The 24,141-nt window shown below is 43.7% G+C and overlaps 1 protein-coding gene across 1 annotated transcript in view; it reads left to right on the top strand.

The window, feature by feature from the left end:
* Positions 1-24,141, top strand: part of LOC107185725 (Down syndrome cell adhesion molecule-like protein Dscam2) — a 78,624-nt gene that overhangs the window by 38,842 nt on the left and 15,641 nt on the right. Inside the window, exons 5-6 of the mRNA XM_015573480.1 lie at positions 11,419-11,744; positions 20,458-20,719. Coding sequence (XP_015428966.1) covers positions 11,419-11,744; positions 20,458-20,719 — 588 coding nt within the window. The remainder of the gene's footprint in view (positions 1-11,418; positions 11,745-20,457; positions 20,720-24,141) is intronic.

Genomic DNA, 24,141 nt, shown 5'->3' with positions numbered 1-24,141 from the left:
GTAAGAAGATTGAATGACCTGTCTCGTGAAAGGGTAATATAAGAATCGTCTGTTTGGAACTGCTCTTTTTCCCACGGTTCACATGCAGACAAATTTAGGCATCCTGCCAATTTTCCTTCCTGATCGAATTTGGAAACGGAGTCAGAAAACGCGTACTATTCAAACAGGCTGGTGTGTTCGCCAGCAATTTACGGAGAAGAAACTGATGAATACGGAAGTTTCGTCGATACATCCGGGGAAAGTTTTCATTTGTATCGCGGTTATTCACGCCGATAAGTTTAATTCGATTCGATGAGAAAAGGAGGTTAGGGAGAGGAAAGAAAGTTTCGAGACTCGACGAAAACGTTTTCCTTCCGATGTCCGTGCTCGACTTAACCGAGCGTCGAATTAGTTCGCCGGTCGAATAGTTTCTTGGGAGTTTAGCATCTTCCAGTTTTATTGGCTGGCTCGCGTCGGCGGTTTCTTGCGCGGCGTAGCTCGAAAATGCCTGGCCGCCGCGGGAAGCGTTCTTTGGTGTCTCGGCCGAAGTCCAAAGCGGTAACTCACATCCCCGGTGGTTATCCACCGTGGAGAAAGGACACGCCGAGAAGATCCAACACGCTGCTTTATTTATAGATACGACGAAATTTGTCTCACACACGTCGTGGATGTTAGCGGTGAACTGTTAAAGAACTATACTCGTTCTTTTCTCTGATCAGGTATACAGTGGTGTTCCAGTATCGATGGTACAACCGGGGAGGGGGTGATTCTGCGTGAGAAAATACGTCGAAATTATGCAATAAACTGTTTTCATTTGATGCTTTGTTTTCGAAATAATCGAATTTTAAAATCTGCTGGGTACGCGTGCAATTGAATAGGACTTGGCTAGCGCGTCTGTCCATTGCATTCCGTTTCTACTTAATACCATGACCTATGCACGCGTTTCAGATTAATTTTCAAAGGCGATTTTCTCGAGAACGAAGCATCAAATTAAAAAAAAAATATTCTATATTTTCGATTTATTTTTTCATGTAACATCAGGTACACCCTGTATGTCTGACTAGTCTGACTGTATATTGTCTCATTCCATTTGTATTGTCATACACGGGTATCAATTCAGTTCCAGGGTTGTATATGAAGGTGGTTCTATTTAAAATTAGGTGATCAAGTGCAGATTTCATTGCACTTGTTCGATCAAAAGTGGTTCCTGTTCGACGAGTTTATAAGTTATGTCTTGAGATTCTCGGGATGTTTAGTATGTATAAGATTTTAAGGTGCTCTGTCATACTTCTGTGGGGTAAAGAGAATATTTTCTTACAGAACCCGCAGAAAATTTATGCTTGAGGATACGATAATGTCATGAAGTGGCTGTGCATCGTGAAATTCAATGTAGAATGACGTAAAGTTATCAAACATGATTTTCAGATCTTCCTGGTTAACTTATTGTTCGCTTTATTACACTTGTTTATCACATTGGTCTCGGTCTGTTTGCTGATCACGTATACACATATATTTCTCCCTTGTCTGGCTACATATTGTCTTATTTCACTTATATGTCCAAGTATAGGTATCATTTTAGTTGGATTGTCGTTTATGAAACTTATTCTACTTACAATTAGGTGACCAGGTACAGGTTTTGATGGTATTTGTCTGGTCTATTCAGTTCTGAAATAGTGTTCATAATCTAAGGTGACGATACAGTAATAGAAACTTTCGAGTCGTATGATTTTACTCGGAAAGGATATGTCACGTAGGTCAAAAGTATCCATTACATCAAAGTATTGATTTCCACATATTGCCAAACATAAGCCAACGAATAGCCACGAATACTACGTTCTTAATGAATCGATTACCTTTCACCATACATTATCTGTGTGACATTTCGAACCGAGGATGGAGACAGATTAATCTTTCCTTGCACTTAGCTGAACCACTCCTAAACAACAGTTGTAACCATTGAGGAAAAACACTTTAAGAATGGTCTCGTTAAAGCGAAGGATTAGGACTGTTCAAGGTAAGGAGACCGGGAGACACTCTGGGAGTTTTTACTTCCCTAATCTCCCGGCCGGATGGTCCAGGAAAATTTCAAGAAAGAAAAGAAGCGAACGCGAGGTAGAACCAGTGGAAACGGTTCTCGCCGGGGCGAGACCGTTGTCACGATGATAAACGCGCCGTTGGAAATTGTAAATGCAGATTTATCGCTTTTATTCGGGAAGTGGGGTGAAACAAAGAGGAGAGGGAGAGAGAGGTCCACTGGAGGTTACTATCCGCGTTCACGGTATTACTTCTAAGTACTTTAAAGACTCTCCGAGGCTCTGGCAGCGTGGAAAAATGTTGAACTTTGGTAAATCCGTGGAATAAGGCGAGCACTTTCTTCGTGGCGCGCTTTTATGATACCTCCGTGGCTTTTTTTGCCAGGTCAATGACGGAGGGGATGGTCGATGGAGAACCGGAAGGAACTGGAAAAGAGAAGTGTGGTAGAGAAAAAGAGAGAAAGAGTGGTAGGAGTGAGAAGATGGAAAACGTGGACGAAGAAAGAGGAGGGGATGAAGGGTATGGCCGTATTGGAGACTCAACGAAAACGCAAAGTACAATCCACAGTGCCAGGATGCAGCCAGTCTGCGAAGCAACGTCGGCAAGAAACAATGCAGCCATCACGGCTCCAATCCCTTCGCTCGCTACCCTGCAATCTTATCGAGCCCAACCGGCTTGTATCTCTCTTCTCCACACCCTTATACACCGGGTACCGTAGATGCACGCGTACTCGTCGTGTGCGCGCGTGTACACACGTGGAACCGTCGAATAAGATGATTTGGAAGGAACCAGACGAGTGTTGTTCGGATTCCGCTCGAAGACCCGCTGACTCGAATTGCACGCTCGAGGTCCCGTGACTATATAGGTTGTTTCCTCCTCCCGTTTCGGAGGCTGGTTGCACTCGGTTGATTGTTATGGTAGTGCGATAGTTGCGAGGGGATGGTGCTTCATGAGGAATATCTGGGTGTATATGAACGGTATCAAGTAGAATCAGACGTACGGGGATGAAGTACGTAATGGCGGAACGATTTTCGATCTTGAGGTGGTTTCATATTGCCGTGGAAGCGATTCGCGGTAAATTGTAGAACTTTCAGGTATAGATCTCTCGAGGGCGTTTGGTTCTTTAACTATGGAAGTTAAATTTCGGGTATGTAGAGGATTCATGTTGGTAGTTACTTCCGTAATTGTCGGATAAGTAGAATAGGGATTACCAGGTAAAATATGTGTCTTAGAAACGGTAGGTAGCATGGTCAAATATAAGTCAGTAGCCGGCGGAAAAACAGAAAAGCAGACACTTGTACTCAAACAAGTGTAATACAGTTCACATCTACTCTGACAAGTGAAACAAGATTTTGACGTAACCAACCAATTGTTAGGAGTGATGTTGAAGTATAGATGCAAATTCAACGGGTTCCGTTGTAAACCAGAAGGTACTCTAGAGTCTAACTTTGTTCGAATAAAAAAAAATACAAAAGTTTAGTTTCATGAAATGATATCTCGTCTGGCCAGAAAAATAGATTTACGTATAATAACTGTTTCATATCCATGAGTACACGAAAGTTCGTCGAAAATCTGTACTTTTAACCCTTCACGCGTGATTCTAAAGTTACATAAAATTTTTTCATCAACGAAAGCAGATAATCCCGAAGCTTTTTATTTTTTTTACGTCAACACGATCCTAAGCCACACGCTAGAAATTCGCCCGTGTCGCTAGCGATTTGTCCCGGTGACTTTTGAATTTTCCACGTCGTTCTACACCTCTGGCATTAATCTTCTCCGGTTTCACTCGGGTTCGAGGCTCAGAATATGACACGTTAATCCTCGACCGGTGTGGGGCAGGGTCGTTAATTCAACAATGGCGGAACACGGTTATAATTTTCAAGCCTCCACCGACACTGCAGCTTGATACCGGATGTTATCGCTGCGCTCTACCTTTTTCGCGGACGGTTTTGTTTATTTATATGCGCGTTTTTGCCGTGGTAGTTTCCAGGCTGCGTTTGTAAACCAACAGACAGAAATGCCGACTGCATTCGCGGGGGGTGAAACGAACGAAGTAAATACCTTAAGTTACGAAGGACAAACAGCAAAGCTGGCTGCGCGTGGTACGGCTTGCGACGATGTTCTCAGTCGAAATTCGCAAAAAACACACCGACTGGAAACTCGCTGGAAGAAGACAACATTTTTAAAGAAACATGCAGCAGGAGCATCGTGTGAAAAACTGCTTCGATGTTCTGCAGTGATCGTATTAGACTGCGAACCAAAGTGGTTTAATTTGCGATTCCATTTCCTGGGAGGATTTTCTCGCTGTAAATCTGCGGAGCAATCTGGTCTATGCGTCGAGGAGGTATGTAAATTCGTATTCCATCGGGGTAATACGTCTGGGAACTCTTCAACGGATTGATTGATCGATAAAAAGCTCGAGTCGATGTAATTGATGAAGATTGTTGAAACGGTGAGAATTTGTTTCATACCTGAATATTCTCTTTCAAATATCATTCTTAGAACATTTTTGGAATGTATCAAGCTCTTAAAGACACGAAGGAAAACGTGCATGTTGCCGGAAAGATTGTTTTTGTGTGTATATTATATATCAAGCACTGTTCATAAAGCTCGTTATTCTGTAACACTACAAAGGACTGATGACAAAAACGTAGACGTTTCGAAAACTGGCAACAGTTGTCTACCACGTTCCGGTGAATCGATTTTACAGAACTTCCATGTGGCTTACTCTGCACTTAAAAGTCCGGACAACTTTCTCGAAGGAAAGTCCGCGGTTATCCGAGAAACTCGGAGAAATAAATCCAAAAGGACCATTAAGTCCACAGACCGGGCAACATTTTGAATGAAAAATTAGAGGACTTCTCACTCTCTGAAAGTAATTCATAAAATCTATTGGATCCCCTCGTGAAACGAAGAATTTCTTCAAAATACAATTTCCCTTTCCGCGTATTCTTCTCGGTGAACTTGCTAAACACTCCGGAGCAATAATCCAGAAGCTCGATACAAAGTACGGAAAGCAAAAAAAACCACGAGCAATGAATTTACATCGCGCCAGAAGAAAATCGGTCTTAGCGCTTCCGTCAGAGAAACCGCCCCAGCCGTTTCATGCTTCTCCGCCCCGCCAATTTGAATTTCACAGGAATAAGTCCGCGGTGGAATCCCCGTGGCAATCCAATATTTCACTCCGGGCCAGAATTACCTTCCCCAAACGGTAAAGATTGCACCCCATGTTTCTTTCGTGTTCCCGACCGGCGTCAACACACTGCTAAAAGAATTATTCACCGTCTGGAATACGGCCGGGCACGGAAACCGCGGTGGGTACGTAAGGTCCCCGAGGTGTAAGCTGTCGGGGCATATTCTTCGAAAGGTTTCGCGCTGCTGATAAATCTTCATTTCCAGGCCCCGGAGCCTTCTAATCTAATATTCCCGTTTTCTCTGCGCTCTTTCCCTCTCTCTTCCTCTCTATCTCTCTTCTTCTCTCTCTGCGGTATCGGGTAACTTCGACGTGAAACGAGTTAGGTTTCGGGGTCTCTACCCAACCCGTTTCTCTCTGCCCATCCGCCCGTATAAATCAGAGATATAATTATCCGGAATTGCGGCCAGGCGATACGCACGGGAACACGTGTACGCCTTGCGCGCAAATTTCGCCCTGGGTTATAGCGCGCGCCCGTTCGTGCTCGTTGTGACCTGAATTCTGAAGCAATCAGCAGCTGGCATTAAATTGCCTATGTGCTCCATCGGTTCGAGGAGGCCCGTCGCCCCGCGTAGCATTGCTTCGGTTTGATGATGTAATTAGTCAACGACGTAATACGGTTGCCGATAATATTAGCTACAATTAATGCAAGGAGTCCCTGTCTTGCCGACTAATTACCGAACGTTCACCGATCCATACGACTATACGCATTCCATCATCCCCTACCTCGAACCGCGATGAACTCGATCCTCTACGAGTGGAGAAATCTTTCGCGTTCGAAGTCGCGTGGGTTCGTGACACGGTTGGTTTGCCCGGCGAGCCGCCCGAGGAACGTACTTTCCCCTTTATTCCGCGACTTTCACCGCCACCGTCGAGAGGGAACAGTTAAGTGTGGAAAATCCACTTGGACTTTTCCGTTCCGCTCCTTTTGGCGCGTTTCGCCGCTGTTTCCTTACCGCTGAAGAGGGCCTGCAAAGGGAAGAATTGCACGCTACGCGTCTTGTGTGGTTTAATAGGAAGTTCGCGAAAGTAAGTGGAATACTTATTCCCATAGTGCTCCCGGTTCGAAATTTTACAAATGAACTGAATGTACTTGGAAACCGTCTCTGACCATAGCAGAATGCAGACCTCTTATGGTCGTGGAGGAAAAGAAATATACGTTACACGTGCTGTGCAGTTTAATAGGAAATTCATAAACAAAGTGGAATATTTATTCTCATAGTGCTCGCGGTTTGAAATCTTTCTAATGAAGCAAACGCGATAGAAACCGTGTCTGTTAGTACCAATAGAATACAGACCCCTAATAGTGGTTGAAGAAAAGAAATGCACGTTACACGTCGTGTATACAGGAAATCATCGATGAGTGTTCGAAGGCTCCTCGGCACTCTGTAGAGTTCCCCAAATCTAACTCTGACTTTTTAGCGAGGTTCAGCACAGTGCCAGAGCTTGGAATTCTGAAGCCAATGATAATTGTGTCTGCCGCATATGGCCATTAGTTTATGAAATATTTAATGTTCAGTGTCGAGAAGTCTTAAAACACTCCTCCAAGATTTACTGTAATCTAATAGGATGTTCGTGAAACGAAGTGGAATATTTCTTCTCATAGAGCTCTCGGTTCAGAATCTTTCTAACGAACCACACGCGATAGAAGCCGTTTCCGTTGACCAGAGTAGAATGCAAATCCTTCGTAGTCGTACAAACAGGACAAGGGTTTGGTTACGATACCAGCGAGCGCTATGGGAGTTCCAGCTGGCGAGCACTATGGGAATAAATGTCGTAAAAGAAAGCCGTGGCACCGCACCACGGAAGTATTTGAACGGCTTTAAAGGGCGAGCGCGTAGCGCACGCGCTCGTGTCGCGCGAGATACATTGTACGGCTAATTAGTGGCAACTTTGTCACGACGGAGTTGCTTGTTCCAGGTAAATACGCGAGAAAGACCGGGGCCATTTGAAATTCACTTTGCCGGCGATACACGCGCGGTCCCGGTGTATATTTAATAGAGTCTTAATTGAAGTCGACGGCTCGAAAGGTTTAATTGGACATCGTTCCAGCCCGCGGTTTCCGCTCCCTTCAGCCGCGGGTAATCTTTTTTTTTTCCGTCCCTCGGCGTGCGTTTCCACGTGCCTACTCGCCAACGGATCGAGTGACGGGTGGGAGGGACTTTGGATTACATAGTCAATGACTGATGGCTCAAAGGACATCAAGATGTTCGTTTGAGCGCACTGTCTCTGTCCGCCCGATGTTCCGCTTAAATGTCGTCCTGGTACGCCGACAGGAGTGCTCTTCCTCGATACTAGCCCGAGTTTGTGTACTTGGAAATCACTTGCTGCTCCCCCGCTATTAATTAAACTTCTCTCTATCTCTTTGTCCTACCCTACTCCTTCTGTTTAACTTTTTAGCTGCCTACGCGGTAAGAGCATTCGGGGGCGAAGAACCTTTTGAAATTTTCCGACCAGCGTAACGTGTTTTCCCTCGTTATTCCTCTGTCGAGCTTTTCCTTCTCCGGGAAATACTTGACCGGGGGTTTTCTTGATAGATCGTCAGGTAGAGGAGAGATTTCTATTTTATAGGATGTTTAGTTAGAAATTGTAACACTTTAAGAGCTGTGGGCGGAGAAATGGTAAGGATCGTGTACTGTCCGTGTAGCATGTACTATTTTTTATTTAATAATTTGTTGTCCAATGTCATCAGACCGGGAATGATTTTTCTAGACTGGCTCGTTGTACGACGCGCTATTGAAAAATGTTTACTTTGCACTTTAGTTGTAACATCACCCACGTATATTTCCGATGTGGTCTATACTAAGTAAAGACAGTTCAGTTCAGAACTGGCAGGCAAGAAAGCTAAATTCTATGATTTTCAGTTTTCATGGTATTAGTAAAATAGAACTCTTCTGTATTTTATAAATTTCCGTGAGCAATTAATGCCCACATGCTCGTAGTATAATCTCAAGAGGTAGCAAACTTGAAAGCAGACAGAATCTCTACAACGACCAGGGAATGTCCAAATCTTCGTTTCAGGACTAACCATTAGAATCTATTCTACATTATGCTCGATCCTATGGGACTCAACAACTATCCAACACTCGAAATGACCCACGGTCATGACCAACCAGACAATACCTTCAGGTGGAAAGTATCCAAGTTCCTATCCCGACGGTAAGTGTTACGGTCTATAGTATACACCGTGCTCGTTCTCCCGAGACTCAGCAACTATCCAACAGTCGAAATGACCCACGGTCAAGACCAAATCCCCACCTGCCCGTCGACGAATCCCAATTTACGGCACAGCCGGCAACGAAACGGTCCCTAAAGTGGCCAGCCAAATCTTCGTCGGTCCCCTCCGTCGTCTCGAGCCGCGCCGTACTTTCGAGACCGTTAATTACGATCGATAATTCCACCGATCAGGCAGCGAACATTAACCAATCCAACACCGTGGAACGCGAGGCAGGGTCTGAACAGCAAAGTAGTCGTGTCGTCGACGACAGAGAGTTATTAACGCGCTAATGAACAGCTCCGTCGTCGGTGCAATCGTTGATGAACGAGTTTCTTTCGATTCGAGCATCGATCGCGGAGTGTGATGTTGTTTTTTCCCTTCTTTTCACCGTCGAGCGAAAGGGGACGGGGGGACGTCAACGCGAGCGAAGTTGACGTTCAGGCGTAAGTCGGATGTAAATGGCATAAAAAGTTTTGAGCGTGTATATGCACGAGCCGGGTGCAACCGGGCTGGAGTATGAACACAAGGGTGTGGTGGCGGGTCTGGCTTGCTGGAATATGGCAACTGGAATTGCACGGTGGCGCGACAGAGACAGGGCATCCAACCGGTGAATAGGCGAGCGACGATCAATACGCCATCAGCTTAAATTACAATAATAACGCGAACCAGACAAAGCGAGAGCGAGCCATTATAAAATAGTGCCAGCCGTAAAAAGGTTCGGCAGTCTCGCGAGGTCCAACTGTCCGACAAACACCGCCCAGGTGTTCGAGCGTTCCTAAAAACAGAAATAAAATGTCCATGTTTTTCGACCGCCACCAGGATCCCAAGATTCTAGGGAAATTGGACGGCCGTTTACTCGCGCAGATTTTCTGATCGCGATCGGAACGAGGACGCGTCCGTCGAGCTCGTTGCTCGTTAAAATACTATAGATCTTTCTCTCGAGAGAGGACGCAATTTCCCCCAAGTCACCGAATACATGCTTTCGTTAATAAGTTATCGAGTTCAGCGACCGCGTATCGCGACGGAAACGTTCCACTTGTCGAACGATCGTGTGATCATGACGTTTGCCAAGCAAGCGGAAAATATTGTTATTTCGAGGCGCAATTAACCGTCGGTAATGTAAACGTACCTTGGGACGGGGGGTCGATGGGATGTTGCTGGAACGTAAAACTGTCGCGTGACACTGTAGCACGCTCTGGTACGATACTCCAAACGGCAGGTTTACATTTTGTATGACAGAGACCGCTCGAAATTAATAATAAAGGCTGCCTGAAAATGGCATAAAGTGTAATTAAATCGTAAAAGGAAGGTGGAAATATGCTACAAATGAATGAGAGGCATATAGCGAGAGAAAGAGAGAGAGAGAGGGGGGAAAGAAATAAATGTAAATTTGCGGAGCATACTAGGTCGTATAATACGCAGCGGGGACAAAAGGAGCTCCTACGCGAGCATGAAAAATTGATACAGAGATTTTTGTCTCTTTCAACAAGTCCCCGGGCGATTTCTTTCTCGTGAATATCCGGACGATTCGAAATGTATTTCGTGGTATCAAGCGACACGGGTGTTGAAGAAAAATTGATGAAAGAAAGAATCCATTCACGACAGTGTCGTTTTTATCCTTGGGATTCATCGGCCTCTGGAGCTCGGGTTACGGTGAAATACAGCGAGTTATCTTCAACCCGACCACCAGAGCGGAGGATGTAAAACCTCCGTCGGGCGGAGGCTTGAAATAACACGTCAATTTCCAACTTTCCGGTAGCGAACTTTCGTCGGTACGGTCGGTGGCGGGAAAAACTAATTGTTCAGGGGTGGAACGCGAGGGATGAATCGGTCAGAGATTCAGAGAGGAATATTTGTTTTTTTTTCTTTCGCGAACGTAGTGCTTTGATGACGTGAAACTACATTACCGAGTACTGTTTATTCTATTCAGGAACGTTCAAACTTGGAAGCGTCGGAATAATTAAGTTTGTAAATTATGTCCTTCTGGAAGTTCGGAAGCGGAGAAAAAGCCGTGATTGCAGGATGTTTCGAACTGTGAAAAGTAAATTCAGTGAGTTTATATAAAACACACTAACTATCCACTAACATTTGTAGTAATGATTTTGATCTATGTTACGGTAACTGGAACAAAATGTAATAGAAAACATAACGTTCAGGTTACGATTAGGAATTACATTATTATCTATAATATGCAAGACTCCGAACTTGAAGCTTGAAAAATCATAAAAGCAACATGGAATCTTACGAATGTAGCGCCTAAAGATTTGACTTAGATCAGCCGAATATGAAGAGACTCAAATTGTACTAACTCAAGACCCAAGGGATTGAATTGGACCAATCTAGAACCGAATAAGTCAAACTCGACCAACCTAAGAACGAGGAAACCCAGTGAAGCCAATCTAAGACCAAGAAAGTCTAGTCATACCAAACCAGGTTCGAGGGATGGAAATTAAGTGACCCAAGGATCAAAGACTTAAGCCTAAGACACTCTTAACCTGAGGGCCCAAACCTGAAATCAACCGGATGAGAAGAACCGAGGCAAAGGCCACGTAGACTCAAAAACGCAAGCGCAAGAACGTAAAAATCCAAGGCCATGGTCTCCAGATATAGGAATTCAAGCAAAATGACCCTTGGACCCGAGGACCCCAGCTAGACATCTCCTTGGACCCAAGAACCCAGGGCCGAAGCTGTCCGGACCCAGAGACTCAAGCTCGTAACCCTGGAACCGAGAAGAGGAAATGAGTCCCAGACTATTTGGGTCCCTGGGCTCAGAGGTCTTAAGCTTGTGTCTCCAGACTCGAGAGATCTCGAGCTTGGATCAGTCAGTTGTAGGGATTTCAAGACTTGGGTTATTGAATCTGAGTAGTTTTGGGTCCATAAATTCATTGGGTGTCGGATTTACTTTCTTGAATCTGAGGTGTCTCAGACATGAGTCCTTATTTAAGAAACTTTCGTTGGATCAATATTAAAGTCCTTATCTTCTTATTCTTTCCAGAACTGTCAAACCCAGCTTCGCCACGATTCAACGAACGGGTCAGTCCGGCACCGATTCGAACAGGGGAGACGATCGTGCTGTCCTGTATCTCCCAAGGCTTACCACCACCGATGTATCTATGGTTTCGCGAGTCCGTGTCTGGCACGGCGATGATATTCAATTCAGAGAGGATTCACGCGCGGGCGGGTGTGCTGGTGCTACAATCGGCCCGAGCGGAGGACGCCGGACGATACGTCTGTCACGCCAACAATACGGCCGGTTCCGAGAGGGTCGAATTGGAAGTCTCTATTATAAGTAGCCTCTCGATCCACCTAGCACCTCAACAGGTTAGTTCCCGATACTCTTTTGATCTTTCGCCTTGTAGCTTCGCTCTTTTTTTGCTCAGGAAACGAAACTGCATTGACCAGTTCCTTCCCTTCGCGCAGAATTGAATTGCATGATGTGTCGAGTCGTGTGTTACCGTGTTGTTAGATTGTGATGATCAAACTGCGGATGTTTATGCAAACATAGATTTTTCTTATCCATTTTACAAAAAGTGACATCGAACAGAAATTCCTTTACCCAACTAAGGATTCTATTGGATGTCAAATAATAAGAAAACCTCATCACATTTTCTGAAATATTTTTATATATTTTTATATACTCAGATTTAACCAATCATACAGCTTTAAGTGCATAAAATACGCTGTCTGTTGACGAGTAACAGTACAAAACGTATATTCTCAACAACAAAACTTCCTGTGAAAATATTCTACTTTACATTTCACTTTTATTTTTAGATATCTCTTCCATTTCGTCTATACTACAAATTACACCACACCCTGTATAAATGAGTTCACTTATCCGTTCATATTTTACCATTGATCTGATTAACGTTCAGGTTTCGTTTAATCAGCGAGATAAGATGACATAAGATGATTAAACCTCAATCTTTAACCTAACCTACGTTTATTCCTGTTCGTCCGCAATCTCAACGGGTTATCATCGCCAATTCCTTCGCAAGATTTCACCCACGTACCGGTTTCTCGAATTCAAGCGAGAATTCGACTCGCAATTCCCCCAAGATTCTCGAAAACGAATCAAAGATCCGAATAATCCCCAAGCTGTATAACCATTCTCCGTTTCCGTAATCAAGCACAGACGATAGGAATTCTAGGATCTCCTCGAAAAACTCTACACCCCTCATCCATTTGACGCCTCAACAGGTTAGTATCCTGTTCCCCGTCGATTGGATCTCAGGAACGAATCGAGCGATTCGGCGGCCCTATCTTCACCCTCGATAATCCCGTTTCTCCTTGCTTCGAGGAATCCCCAGACTCTTCCACAGCATTCTCGATTACTCATTCCAGATTCCTTTATTGCGTCGCGACGCTTTCTTCCGCGTCGTCGATGTCGTCCCGCGAATTTCTTCCTCTGCGATCCGGAAATAAATTGGACGTGGCCGTTTTTCCACGTTGGGGGGGTTACGTCCGTGGGGGAAGGGGTGGGATGGTTCTCGACGATAAGTAGCTTCTCTTCATCCACCTGATACCTCAACAGGTTAGCGTTTCGTTATTCCATTTTGTAAACAACTCGAGCGCTCCCTCTCCTTCTCGATTTCTTTTCCTTCCCTTGGACCGCCCCCCCCCCTCACCTCTTTCTCCGACTCCTGAATCGAGCAGTCCTCCCCGATTCTATTGCCAGCAGATCTGCAAACTACCCGGCGCAACATGACGGTTCGTTGCTCCGCGACTTTGTTAAGTCGACGAGATATATCCTCTCCCTGCCCTCGACGAAGCACGATCTCTCTGTTTCCCTTGCTCTTTCTCTTAAGCGCAACCAGCTCCCGCGAGCTCAACGAATAAATTGTCATCGACTACCGGAGACGCCGACTAATTCCCGCCGACACGGATAACTAGGTATTACGTTAGGTAAACACGTCGCACAGAAGGGGGATAACAACGGGCTTGAGTCGTAAGACGCTTCGATGAATTTTTGAAAATATATAGCCCCCGGCCTGGAGCCTCGCCGTTCTGAACTCTCAGCTGCAACGCAAACATCGCTCGAGGAATAACAAACAGCTGCGCGCTACGAATGGTACGCTTCTATTAATTAGTATTAACTCCTGTTAATTAGTAGCCTGTCACGGAACAGTGGAGCTCGAGGCATGCTCTTGGTGATTCCCTTTAATCTTTTAACAAACTTCGTTAATTGTGCTGGCGATGTTTCCTCCGGCGATAAACGGGCATTGTGTCGATTATCGCAGACTGGGGTGAATGGGAACGATCAATCATAAATATGTATTACGTTAATGACCATTGTATAGTAAGGGTATTGATAATTTTGGTAGGTATCAAACGGGTATCGATGCCTTCCGGAATTATTAAACGAATATTGTTTCGGTATACTACCCACTTGCATTGGTTAAGTATCGCTTCAAGAAATATGGGTCTCGAAAATTGATACCAAGTATATACATAAGATTTCGATATGTTTCGATACTTTCCATGGAATAGTTTGGTATCGAATTGTTCGAACATCATCAATATGTATCGGTGTGAGTGCAATCACTACCGATCGTGGACGTATTGATTAACATACATTTATCGATTTGTGGGATTTATTAGCTATGAAAATGCCAGTACCAGGATAATTAAACACGACAAATGATATGGGAATTATGGGATCCACCCGTCATTCCAATGTTACGTCGAAATAACGACTGATACGGTTCCAGAGTCCCCGTGATTGATCTGCGACATCGATGTAACCGTATTAGCGACTGGCCTATTGATCGTGTTAAGCGGACTAATTAGTAACGTTCGAAATTGAGTGCGGAAGGGGAGAAACATGTTAATTCCGTCTCGTTTCGATTCTATGTTGTGGTTGTTAATGGAATTTTCAAACTTGTCATTCGAAACACTCTCATATGTTTTGTGGTTAATTCTGACATTTAAAGGATCAAACAATCCTTCGGAGGGATAGACAATTTCGTTTTATCCAATTTTGATTTATTAAAATTCACTTGAACTGTACACACATGGTGGTAGGTTTCACGGAACTTGGATGTGTGAAATATGTTACAGCTGTCTCGGAATTTGTGTGGGGTCTCTTCTTCGAAGTTCTCAACTTCGGTATATTGATGCAGAAAAATGTTAGACTCGCAGGCATTGTGATATTATAGAACTTTATGCATGAAACCCTCATATCTCTCCTGAGTACAAAGTCTCCTAGAGACACTTGATACCCTTCTTTGGATATTTTGTAAACTACAAATATTCACCTTCGGTATCGTACTACACAAAAATGTGAAAATGCATGTACATCAGAATGATGCACAATTTTATTCGAATAATACATAGTGAAAAACATCAAGCAGCGACATCCAGACCTTTAAACAATGAGATTAAAGAACTGTTTGCCAAGTGTCTGCGCATATAGGAATAAGCATCATTTTATTATAAAAATGAAAATTGCCATGTTAACATCTTTATCGTAAACACAACTTATAGACAGATAAGACGACATTCGATCCTCCAAGATCGTTCGAATACAAGGTACGCTTTAAAGTTGGTGTATCCAGATACATCGAGATCGGTTATGAGCATCGGCTCGAGCGTCGACCAAACGGAAAATGCGACGGTAAAACGTCGCAATCCGTCGGGAAACGCGAGAAAGTGGTATCCATGCGCCGACGTCTGTCGACGATGGTTCTTGGATATATAAAAGAAGGGAATAGGGATCGACGAATGGTCCGTGTGCCGTCTGGTTAGGTGCGGAGTATGAGAGGAATGGTGAAGAAGGGGTGGGAACGGAGTCGATGAAAATAGCATTCATTCGCCGGAAGCTTCTCGCATAACTTTTGCAGTCATCAGCAAAGAAACGCTTATTGCGGACGGATTCTCCTCATATATTGGCTGCCATTCGCTCCGACAATTTCCTTCCATTAACGCGGCCCCGACTTGGCCGGGGTACTTTATTAAAAGCATCGTTCCGTCTTTTCGTTACGCACCAGGTTTCAACGAATCGTCGGTCTAATAAATCTTCCGTCAGCAGTTTTAAAACGCGAGCTCGGTTCGACAGTAATTTTGTTCTCCGCGGATTGTGCTTAATACTTGGATAACCCGTTGAATAGATACGGAATGAACTTGGAAGTACATTCATCGCTGATTTATTGATATTAGGAATCTGGGGAACAGTTTACGTAATATTAAGTCGTTAACTAAGTTTTTTACCTTGAAATGTTTATTGAAATAATACCCTCATCATTGTTTTCGAATTTTAGTTTGAATTTCATAAGACCAAGCTGCTTCGCAAGTTCACTGGTCGATTGGACCGGGTCTTCTTTCGACGACACTTTCAAATTATCAGTTTCCATTTAAACTTTCATTGTCCAAAGAGTTCTTTGCCTTTCAAGTCGAAGTCGCCATTTTTTAATCGTTGAAACTATCTCTCGAATGTGTCTGTAGATCACCACCGCCATAGGCTTCTTCAATCTATCGTTTTGTTTCTGCTGCTGTTTTCTTAAAATTTCCTGGAATTACAAATTCTTCTAACTTTGGCATTGTATAAAAATGACATTATTGCAGTGGACGAGAAATAAAACTATAGCCTTATTCAATCCCTGTAGTTGTTGCACATCCCGTTACAAGCTGTCCCGAATCGAATTTCAGTATTTTCCAAAATATTTCGACAACACAACATTCACTTTATAGATGGAGTTTTTTGGACGGAGGAATATTGCGTACGGAAACTTTTGTTTGCGGCGCGTACAGCGTCGGCGTTAAAATTTAATTTTCTGACCGATCACCTCATCCCGATTCATCAAAGTCAGTCTCTGTGCGCACGAATAGCTCCATAAAATATTCAACGCAGATTGCGATGGGAGCTCATAAGGTCTATAAAAACAGACAATCTCTTTTCGCAACGGAACACACGTCAATTGCACTGACACAAGCGTGTTTGATTTATTCAATCTACCTCCCCTGACAGCAGAACCGCCGTCTCACTCATGTCCGCTTTACAATTCATTTGTCGTAACCCGTGGAATGTTCGTTACGCGACTATCCTCTCGCGAGCGCGCAGTGAGCTCGGAAAATTTCGTCGAATTCCACTGGCTGGGACTGCACGAGCCATGGGTTCACAGGCGCGTTCCACGAAGTTTACGACTACTTGCACCGTCCATTTTTCTCGAAATTCCCGCGATAACTCTCTTTACACACCCTCTCGATTCGCCCGCGGAGCGTTTCGAAAGAAGACGCGACGTGGTCGCTCGCGCGCGCACCTGTGTCGCGGTTATACGACGAAGCATAAACGCATCGCTGCGCGTCATAATAACGTAGTTATATACGTATATATAATACCGGAGAGACAGGTAGAAAACGGAGACAGTCACTTTGGACAAAAGGAAGACAAAAGAAGAAGCCAGATGGAACTCGAGGCGACGCCTTCGGGGTGGCCCCTTTTATTTATTTTTTTCACCTCACGCTTTCGCCTCTCTCGATGGCTGGCTTCCTGCGTATCTTATTTCCCATTCCGTCTTCTCCCGTTGAATACAATATCAAAGGATATTTAAAACCGACTTCGGTTTAAAAGAAAGTTTCCTTCGATGGAACAAAAGCAACTGGGATGGAGCAACTCGGGGTGGTATCATCTCGACAATATTTAATGGCCGCGTGAGTTCGATTCAACGCGACCACCGTCGAAATTCTTCGGTCGGCCGTGAACCGCCACCGTGTGTAATCTCGATCCCTGTAAATCGGCTGCTGCCGTTCGAGTACCCGTCGTTTCACGGGGTGGCTCGACCGTTTTATTGCGATCCTTTCAGCCGTATAAGGGGAGCGGTGCCCTCGTTTTTCGCCGATCGGGACACGCTCGATATGCCCGAGGAATCCGTCGCGATCCTTTGACGACGGTCGGGGTACATGCTTTCGAAATTCATAGCTAGGGGATCGCATCGCGTGATAGTGACCCGACCGAACCCATGGCTGATCTGTACACACAAGCGACTTGCACGTATGTCTATTGATAGATTGCTCGTAATCAGCGCGCAGAATCAACGTTGCCTGCACCTATGCCCTTTGACGGTACACCTCCTCCTGCCTGTTCATCTCTGTTGGTAAACAAGCCTCTTCGATGATACATAAGACGGATACCTGGACGGATCAAACGGGTTATATCAGCGATCGAAGATCAATTAAGACACGCCCCTGGGGACGGATATGGAAAAGTCAGTAGGTCAGTCCCGTCTGTGGTATTCCTTTAAAGGGGCTGCGGTCAAACGCGTCTGACTAGGTCAAGCTTTTTCTACTTGTCGCAGATAACAACCGTTTACGGGGGGAGGGGGGCTGTATCGAACCGTCCGGCTGCTCATATATTAACGTTCGAAAGTTTCGGTGGCCCCTTATTCTTCCGTGGAAATGAGGTTGGATTTCGTAATGGAAAGAATACCACTGAATGCTCGAGAGCTTTTCTGTATTGTGGGTTCGTAAACGCGATTCGAGGAAAGTAATGGTAAAAACGTGAAAGACGTGATCGCGGTATGTTTTTATCTCGTGTTCTTTTATAAATTGTCAATGTTGTATACGGTTTTTTATTTCTTGAAGGAAACTTCCATGTATTATGTACGTATTCATAAAAACTGGGATTAAATATAAACTTATTTCTTGTGTCGGTGGCTTTACGAGGTGACGGGAGTTTAAATTATATTCCAAAGTTTTATATTACCTGTAATATGGAAAGCTTTGTCGACGTTTTTATTTAATTTTCGTTCCCTTTGGTGGAACTTGGTTGAATGCACAAGACTCACGGTGTCACAAGTTTGTCACCCGATAATATCTAACATTTGTCATCAAGGATCCGTACTTTCACCGATGTGATGTAGATATCCACGTTTTCAGTTGACAAAATTCAAGTGTCCCCTCCAAAAATAAAGGAAAAAATGAGAAAAAAAACAAGCCTGTCCAATATCGATATTTTCAACTTCAAAATAAGATATGTATTAGTCTGTTAATTTTAATATAACGGTTTAAGTGTCTCAGTGTTAAAGGGTTAAATTCCTTTCCCCGTACCCCTTCCAACAAATTATTGCCATCCATGTACGTCGAGCTTCTCGAAATACAGAGCATTGTCAAATCGACCGTCGAGCCGGTCGCGTTTACCCAGAACGATTCTCGTTACTGATAAATCAGTCGGGGCACCGAGCTGATCAAAGGGAAGCTCCTCGCGTGACCCGGAAGTAATTAAGCTTTCGAAGGTGGCCAACGAAATGCCCAACGGTACATTCGATTTCGCCAAGGATTCCTATGCTCGTCTGCACGGAATCCGACCGGTTACGTCTGAGCACGTCAGGCGTTTTCCATTAACCCTGCCTGCGATCATCTAGTTCACGTCTAACCGATCCAGGTTCCACGTCGCCCTGTATCGACAAGATCCGAGTACATCGAACCAGAACACGTTCCACGATTCGATAGCTGAAGAACCTTTCATAATTTCGGTATAACATTTACCAAGATCAAAGGATACCCTTCAAGGTAAATGATCCGTCAAAGTTCTCCTATATTCTGTTCGGAAATTGGAGCAGAGAATTAATATACTGATTCCCTGGGCGTGGAACAAAGCCCTGCCGTTGCAGTCTCCGCCTTAGTTTGTATGCACACTGTTCGTCACAACACGCGATCCTCATCTTACGTTATTATTCTAATTACAAGCTGCAACGCGCCATTTATATGTTCGCTTGTCAGGCTGATCCTTTGAATAGACACATGTTGTAGCAGGCAACAGCATCGAAGTGAGAGAATGTTCGTTGATCCTGAAACGCCCTAATCGTTATTTGAAAATTATGAGACTGATATATATGTTGTATCTGGTCATTGTGAAGTCGAAAATACCGATATTAAACGGACGTAAATTTTTCATTTTATTTTCTGTTTTTTACTTATTTTTTGGAGGGAATACATGGATTTTTCAACTGAAAACGTGAAAATCTATTTCACATCAATGATACAAGGGATTCTTGGTGACAATAGTTAGATATCAACCAGTGACAGAGTTTGATGCACTTTTAAAATGAGTGTTGCACCGATGTAACAATGGTCGTTAAAGGGTTAATAACCAGGCACGTTCGTTTAGTTCGAAATTATCACTTTCACTTAATTTCTGTATCAGACGATATGTACTCGGTTCTTTTTTCGGATTGTTTCTACAAATAGAGCTGTGTTGATCAAGTGGAAGATGGGTAAAAGAAGCAATTGAATAGTCTGTACAGTTTGTATTGCATTAGGTAAGCCCAGAAAGAACAACTGAGAGTATAGAACCGGATTAACTCTTGCACATGGGTTTTACAGAATTTACAATATTCTTCCTGTAGGTATTAATGATATTTCAATGATTGTATGGGGAATAAGAGACACGTGGAATTCTTAAGTTACAGTGGAACAAGTTTAATGTTACAAATCGGAGAATCATTAACGGTGACAGAATCAGAATCCTATAACACAGAGATGGACAAGTTCATTATCCACAATAAAGAGTTTCGAATTACGATTGAAATGTAACGTGGAAATAAATGAACGTGGAAATTCCAATTTTTATAATAAAATAATACTTCTTCTGGAATAAGTAGACACTTGCCAAAGAATTACTTAATCTTATTAACTGTTTAAAAAGTCGAATGACGCTTTCAGACACTGCTGCTTTTCACTATAATATTATTCGATAAAAATTCTGCGATAACTAAACTGCATATGTTTATGCATATTAGTGTCTCTTAACTTGAGAAATGCAATAAAATCCTCATTTTTCAGTCCAAGTATAATTTTGCCTTCTCAAACCCGTCACTAGAACGCTCGCACAGTTACTCAAAAAGAAAACAGAAAGAGCACGTGCCAGTTTTCCGACGAAACGAAATTGTTCGTAGTATACTCTGTCAAGTTTATGATTCGTAGCTGCGTTCATCGGGTCCGCCCCGCGGGCAAAATAGATTTCCACGAAACAGTCGGGCAGCTAGCTTCTCCACCCCTCTGGAAACAATATCAAACTATCTAAAGACGTTCAGGGGAGATTATAAGTGACGTTTATGGGCGAACGTGTAAAGACGCGGAATTCCAGTGTTCCGTCACCGGTCAGCCACGACCGGTGATCACGTGGTCGAAGGACGGGCTTCCGGTGAGGGAGAGCGCTTCAGGGAGAAGCAGAATCACTGGTAACGACGGTTCGACGTTGCATATCTCGTCGATCGCGAGGGACGACAAGGGGATGTACCAGTGTTTCGCGCAGAACGACTACGAGATGGTCCAGGCCACCGCGGAGTTACGCCTCGGGGGTGAGTGGTTTATTTAAATTCTTAATTCTTCATTCGCCTAGGACGAAGCGGAAAAACTGACACGGAAGTTCGCTCGATCCCCGTTCCACGCTGAAATTAGCCTGGTTGAAAGTTAAAAATTTAAGGCTAATAAAAATGTAGGGTCTGGTGGAAGTTCAGAAGGTGAACGCTGTAATGGCAGGGAGGGCAGATGGAGGAAGGGTTTAAGAGGGAAGAAGGGTGGTTTGTAACGACAGGTAATTTGAGACGTTAGATATGATTATTTGTTAGGAAACTGTTGGGTATTGTCGTATTACGTAGTCGTATTACGTCAGTACCTTAAGTCATTAACCACAGTCACCTTAGGAACTCCCGTAAACCAATTGTTACCGTTCAAACAACAAATACAAATTGTAGGGTCTTTTCAATTTCGCATACTTCTTTCTGTTCTTGTACAATAACAACTACAAGTCTTTTTTTGCATATTATGCATATAATTGCGTAGATAATTGATAGGAAAAGATATACTACACGTTCCTCGATTAAAGGCTTTATCAATTTCTTTTGGTATGTACATCTCGAATAAAATACATAAAAAAACTGTTCGATTTGTGTACAATAAAAATGAACATGAGAACTTTCACCAATCAAAACATGTTAATTTACAATTTATAAATGGAATCTTTCTACTTGCTAATCGAGCTTCTACACTCTTATAAACATTATTAATATTAATATACTAAAGATAGCTCCAATATATTTATTATCTTCGCGTTATTACTCCGAACAAAAGTTTATTCCGTTCCCCCTTACGTGTCACATATATCCGGCAACCACAACGTCCCATTGTACACAGAAACAACAAACGAAGTTTGCGTACCTCCCATCTTACAAATACACTTTCTTTATTACATTTCCCGTTGCGTAAACAGAAAACGTGTATCGTGTATCGAACAAAAATACTGAAACTTCGAAGTGTTCTTTCGTACAGGCAGGTTTGTTTTTCTTTACCAAAAGTTACTCGTTCTATGGCCATATTTTAACAGAATAATGAATAAACATGAATAACAGCTAGTGGTGAGCGCCAACGACTCGAAAAAAATTCCTGTATAAATTGCCGTTACCGTACCATTCAATACGATTCCTCCATTATTTGTTTCATCCCTAACGAATCCAGTATCTGTCATCCGTTCCAATTACGTGACCATTCCCGTTGCAAAAAAAACTTAGCAATTTCGAACTTTCTATTAACCGTCTGACGCGTCTCCCGCGGCGCGAGTTATCCGCTCGACTCAGAGACGCACTAAACCGTCACGCAGCCGGGAAGGGGCGTCAAGATGGATTAGCACGCCTAAACGGTCGTAACCCAGGTTCTCGGGAGTTCCCGTAGAAGTTCCATAAAAGTTTCCGTCTGAAAATAATAAGGCTGAATTAAAGCTATTACCGGGGACGGTGTTAACCGGCGCGAGGGGGCGGGGACGGTCGACTCTATTGCGAAAGTTTCGGCGAGCGCGAGGACGCCGTTTTTATCGGTCGTTGGGAAAGTAAGCCCGTTAAACGCGATAAAAAGAAAAAAAAATATATATATATATATACGTATTACAACGAGCCTTTATCTCCGTTATCCGGCCAGATGAGTTGAATATTTTTAATTAACGGGGGTAGAGTTTCATCGGCTCCGTGGGGGTCGGTCTAACCGTTAATTCGACGACCGATCGCCAGGTAACTTCTATCCCCACCCCTCGAACGGACAAAGAATATCGGAACCGACGAGATATCGAGCGAACCGGAGGAAAACCCTCGTAACCCTTGACTCGTCGTACCTTGCCAAGTGCTCGAGAAATCTCCGTTGGAAAAATCTGGTTCAATACGTGGGACCGAATTCTTTCATTACTCGGTCCCTACGATTTCGTCGCGACGCGGTCTCCAACTGTGTTCTAACCCCCCAAACGGTGCTCAGTGGGGACGAAGTGTGGGTGAGGAGGAAAGGTGACAAAAAGCCAACGGAAGGAAGAATAAGACCTCGAACCGAGAAGGTACAGGCGAGAAGACGAAGAAGAAGACGAAGGGGAAAATGAAAGAGAAGTAGATGAGAGGGGTGCGGAGAGACGAGGTGAACGGAACAGAGAAGAAGGAAACGAGAGAGGCGGAGGCGAGCGCGTCAGGGAGAAGCGTCGAAATAAAATAGAAAGAAAGAAAAGAAATGCTTAACGAGGGCGATGCATAATGGAGAAAGGAGAAATCCACTGGCTGCCGTGTCGTGAAATAAATATATACCATTTGTCTTAGTCACGAGGGTCGAGAAGCTGGCTGCTCGAATGAAAGAAACTCGACGCCGGCGCACGGTGCGGGGCGCGCCAAAGGGGGTGATATAGTTAAAGTGTTGGTGCGGCTTGAAATTCCCGCGTAAAAACCAATGGCGAACGAACTGGAGGACGAATCGTGGCTAGGACGAGTATTTTCGTCGGCATCTTTAACACTGTCACGCCACCTAAATATAGGTGAAATGTGCATTGCAATGTGAGCTGGATTATTTAAACATCGTTACAGAATTTTGCGTAAAATTAATGTCGCAGTATAAATTAAAATAAGACGAACAGCATCTATTGACTGAACAGATATACAGCGTGTTCTACGTAAGTGTGGCCCAAAAAATTTCAGGAAATTCCTTGAAAATCACAAAAATTATGTTAGAGAAAAGCTGAACTGTATTTAAGTGTGCACAGATTCTGTAAATCAGAGTTTGTTTATCTGCATTGTTTTCGGGAATACGAATATTACCTTTTGTTTGTTAAATAGCACTATAACATTTTTTAAATATTTTTTATTAGTACGTATCATAAGAAGCAACGCTGTGGTATACGTATACCTTGGAGCGTTCGATTGTTCCTGCAACGAACACTTTGATACGCGGTATTGTACAACTTCTGTTGACTTTCTTTACGTTGTTTGTACTTTTTTTGTAAAGTATTTATAGTCGTTGGATTTGTCACGATTCGTCTGAATGAAACACGTTTAAAAAATGCTATGTAATCATTTAAGGAACGAAAAGTAAGGACAAAGAAAAATGTGTATTTTGGACGATTTATGATTACAAGAAAAGTAATAATGCATGTCTGGCCACGCACGGCCCTTTTCACTGTGACATTCAACGTGTTAGAACCGTGAAACGTAATCGACGCCACCACGTGATATAATCCATTACTTTAAACGGAAACTGTCAGTCTGCTCATCTTAAGTGCACCTGCATACCAGCCAGGTCATTTTCGTTTCAGCGTGTGCACACGACCGCTGAAGCATCGAGTGACATTTCCCAACCAGATTGCATGATCCGACGTCTTCGTTTATCAAACTCCGTCTACATTCTTATTTCCGATTCGGTCCTTGTAACTGGTCACCTTTTCTAGCGAAAACGTGCGAAATCGGAAAGGTTTGGAACGTTC

The sequence above is a fragment of the Dufourea novaeangliae genome, unplaced genomic scaffold, assembly GCF_001272555.1.
Source record: "Dufourea novaeangliae isolate 0120121106 unplaced genomic scaffold, ASM127255v1 scaffold56, whole genome shotgun sequence".
In the NCBI taxonomy this organism is placed as follows: Eukaryota; Metazoa; Arthropoda; class Insecta; order Hymenoptera; family Halictidae; genus Dufourea; species Dufourea novaeangliae.
Note: the sequence above shows the minus strand (reverse complement) of the source record. Positions and strands in the feature narration are given on the sequence as shown.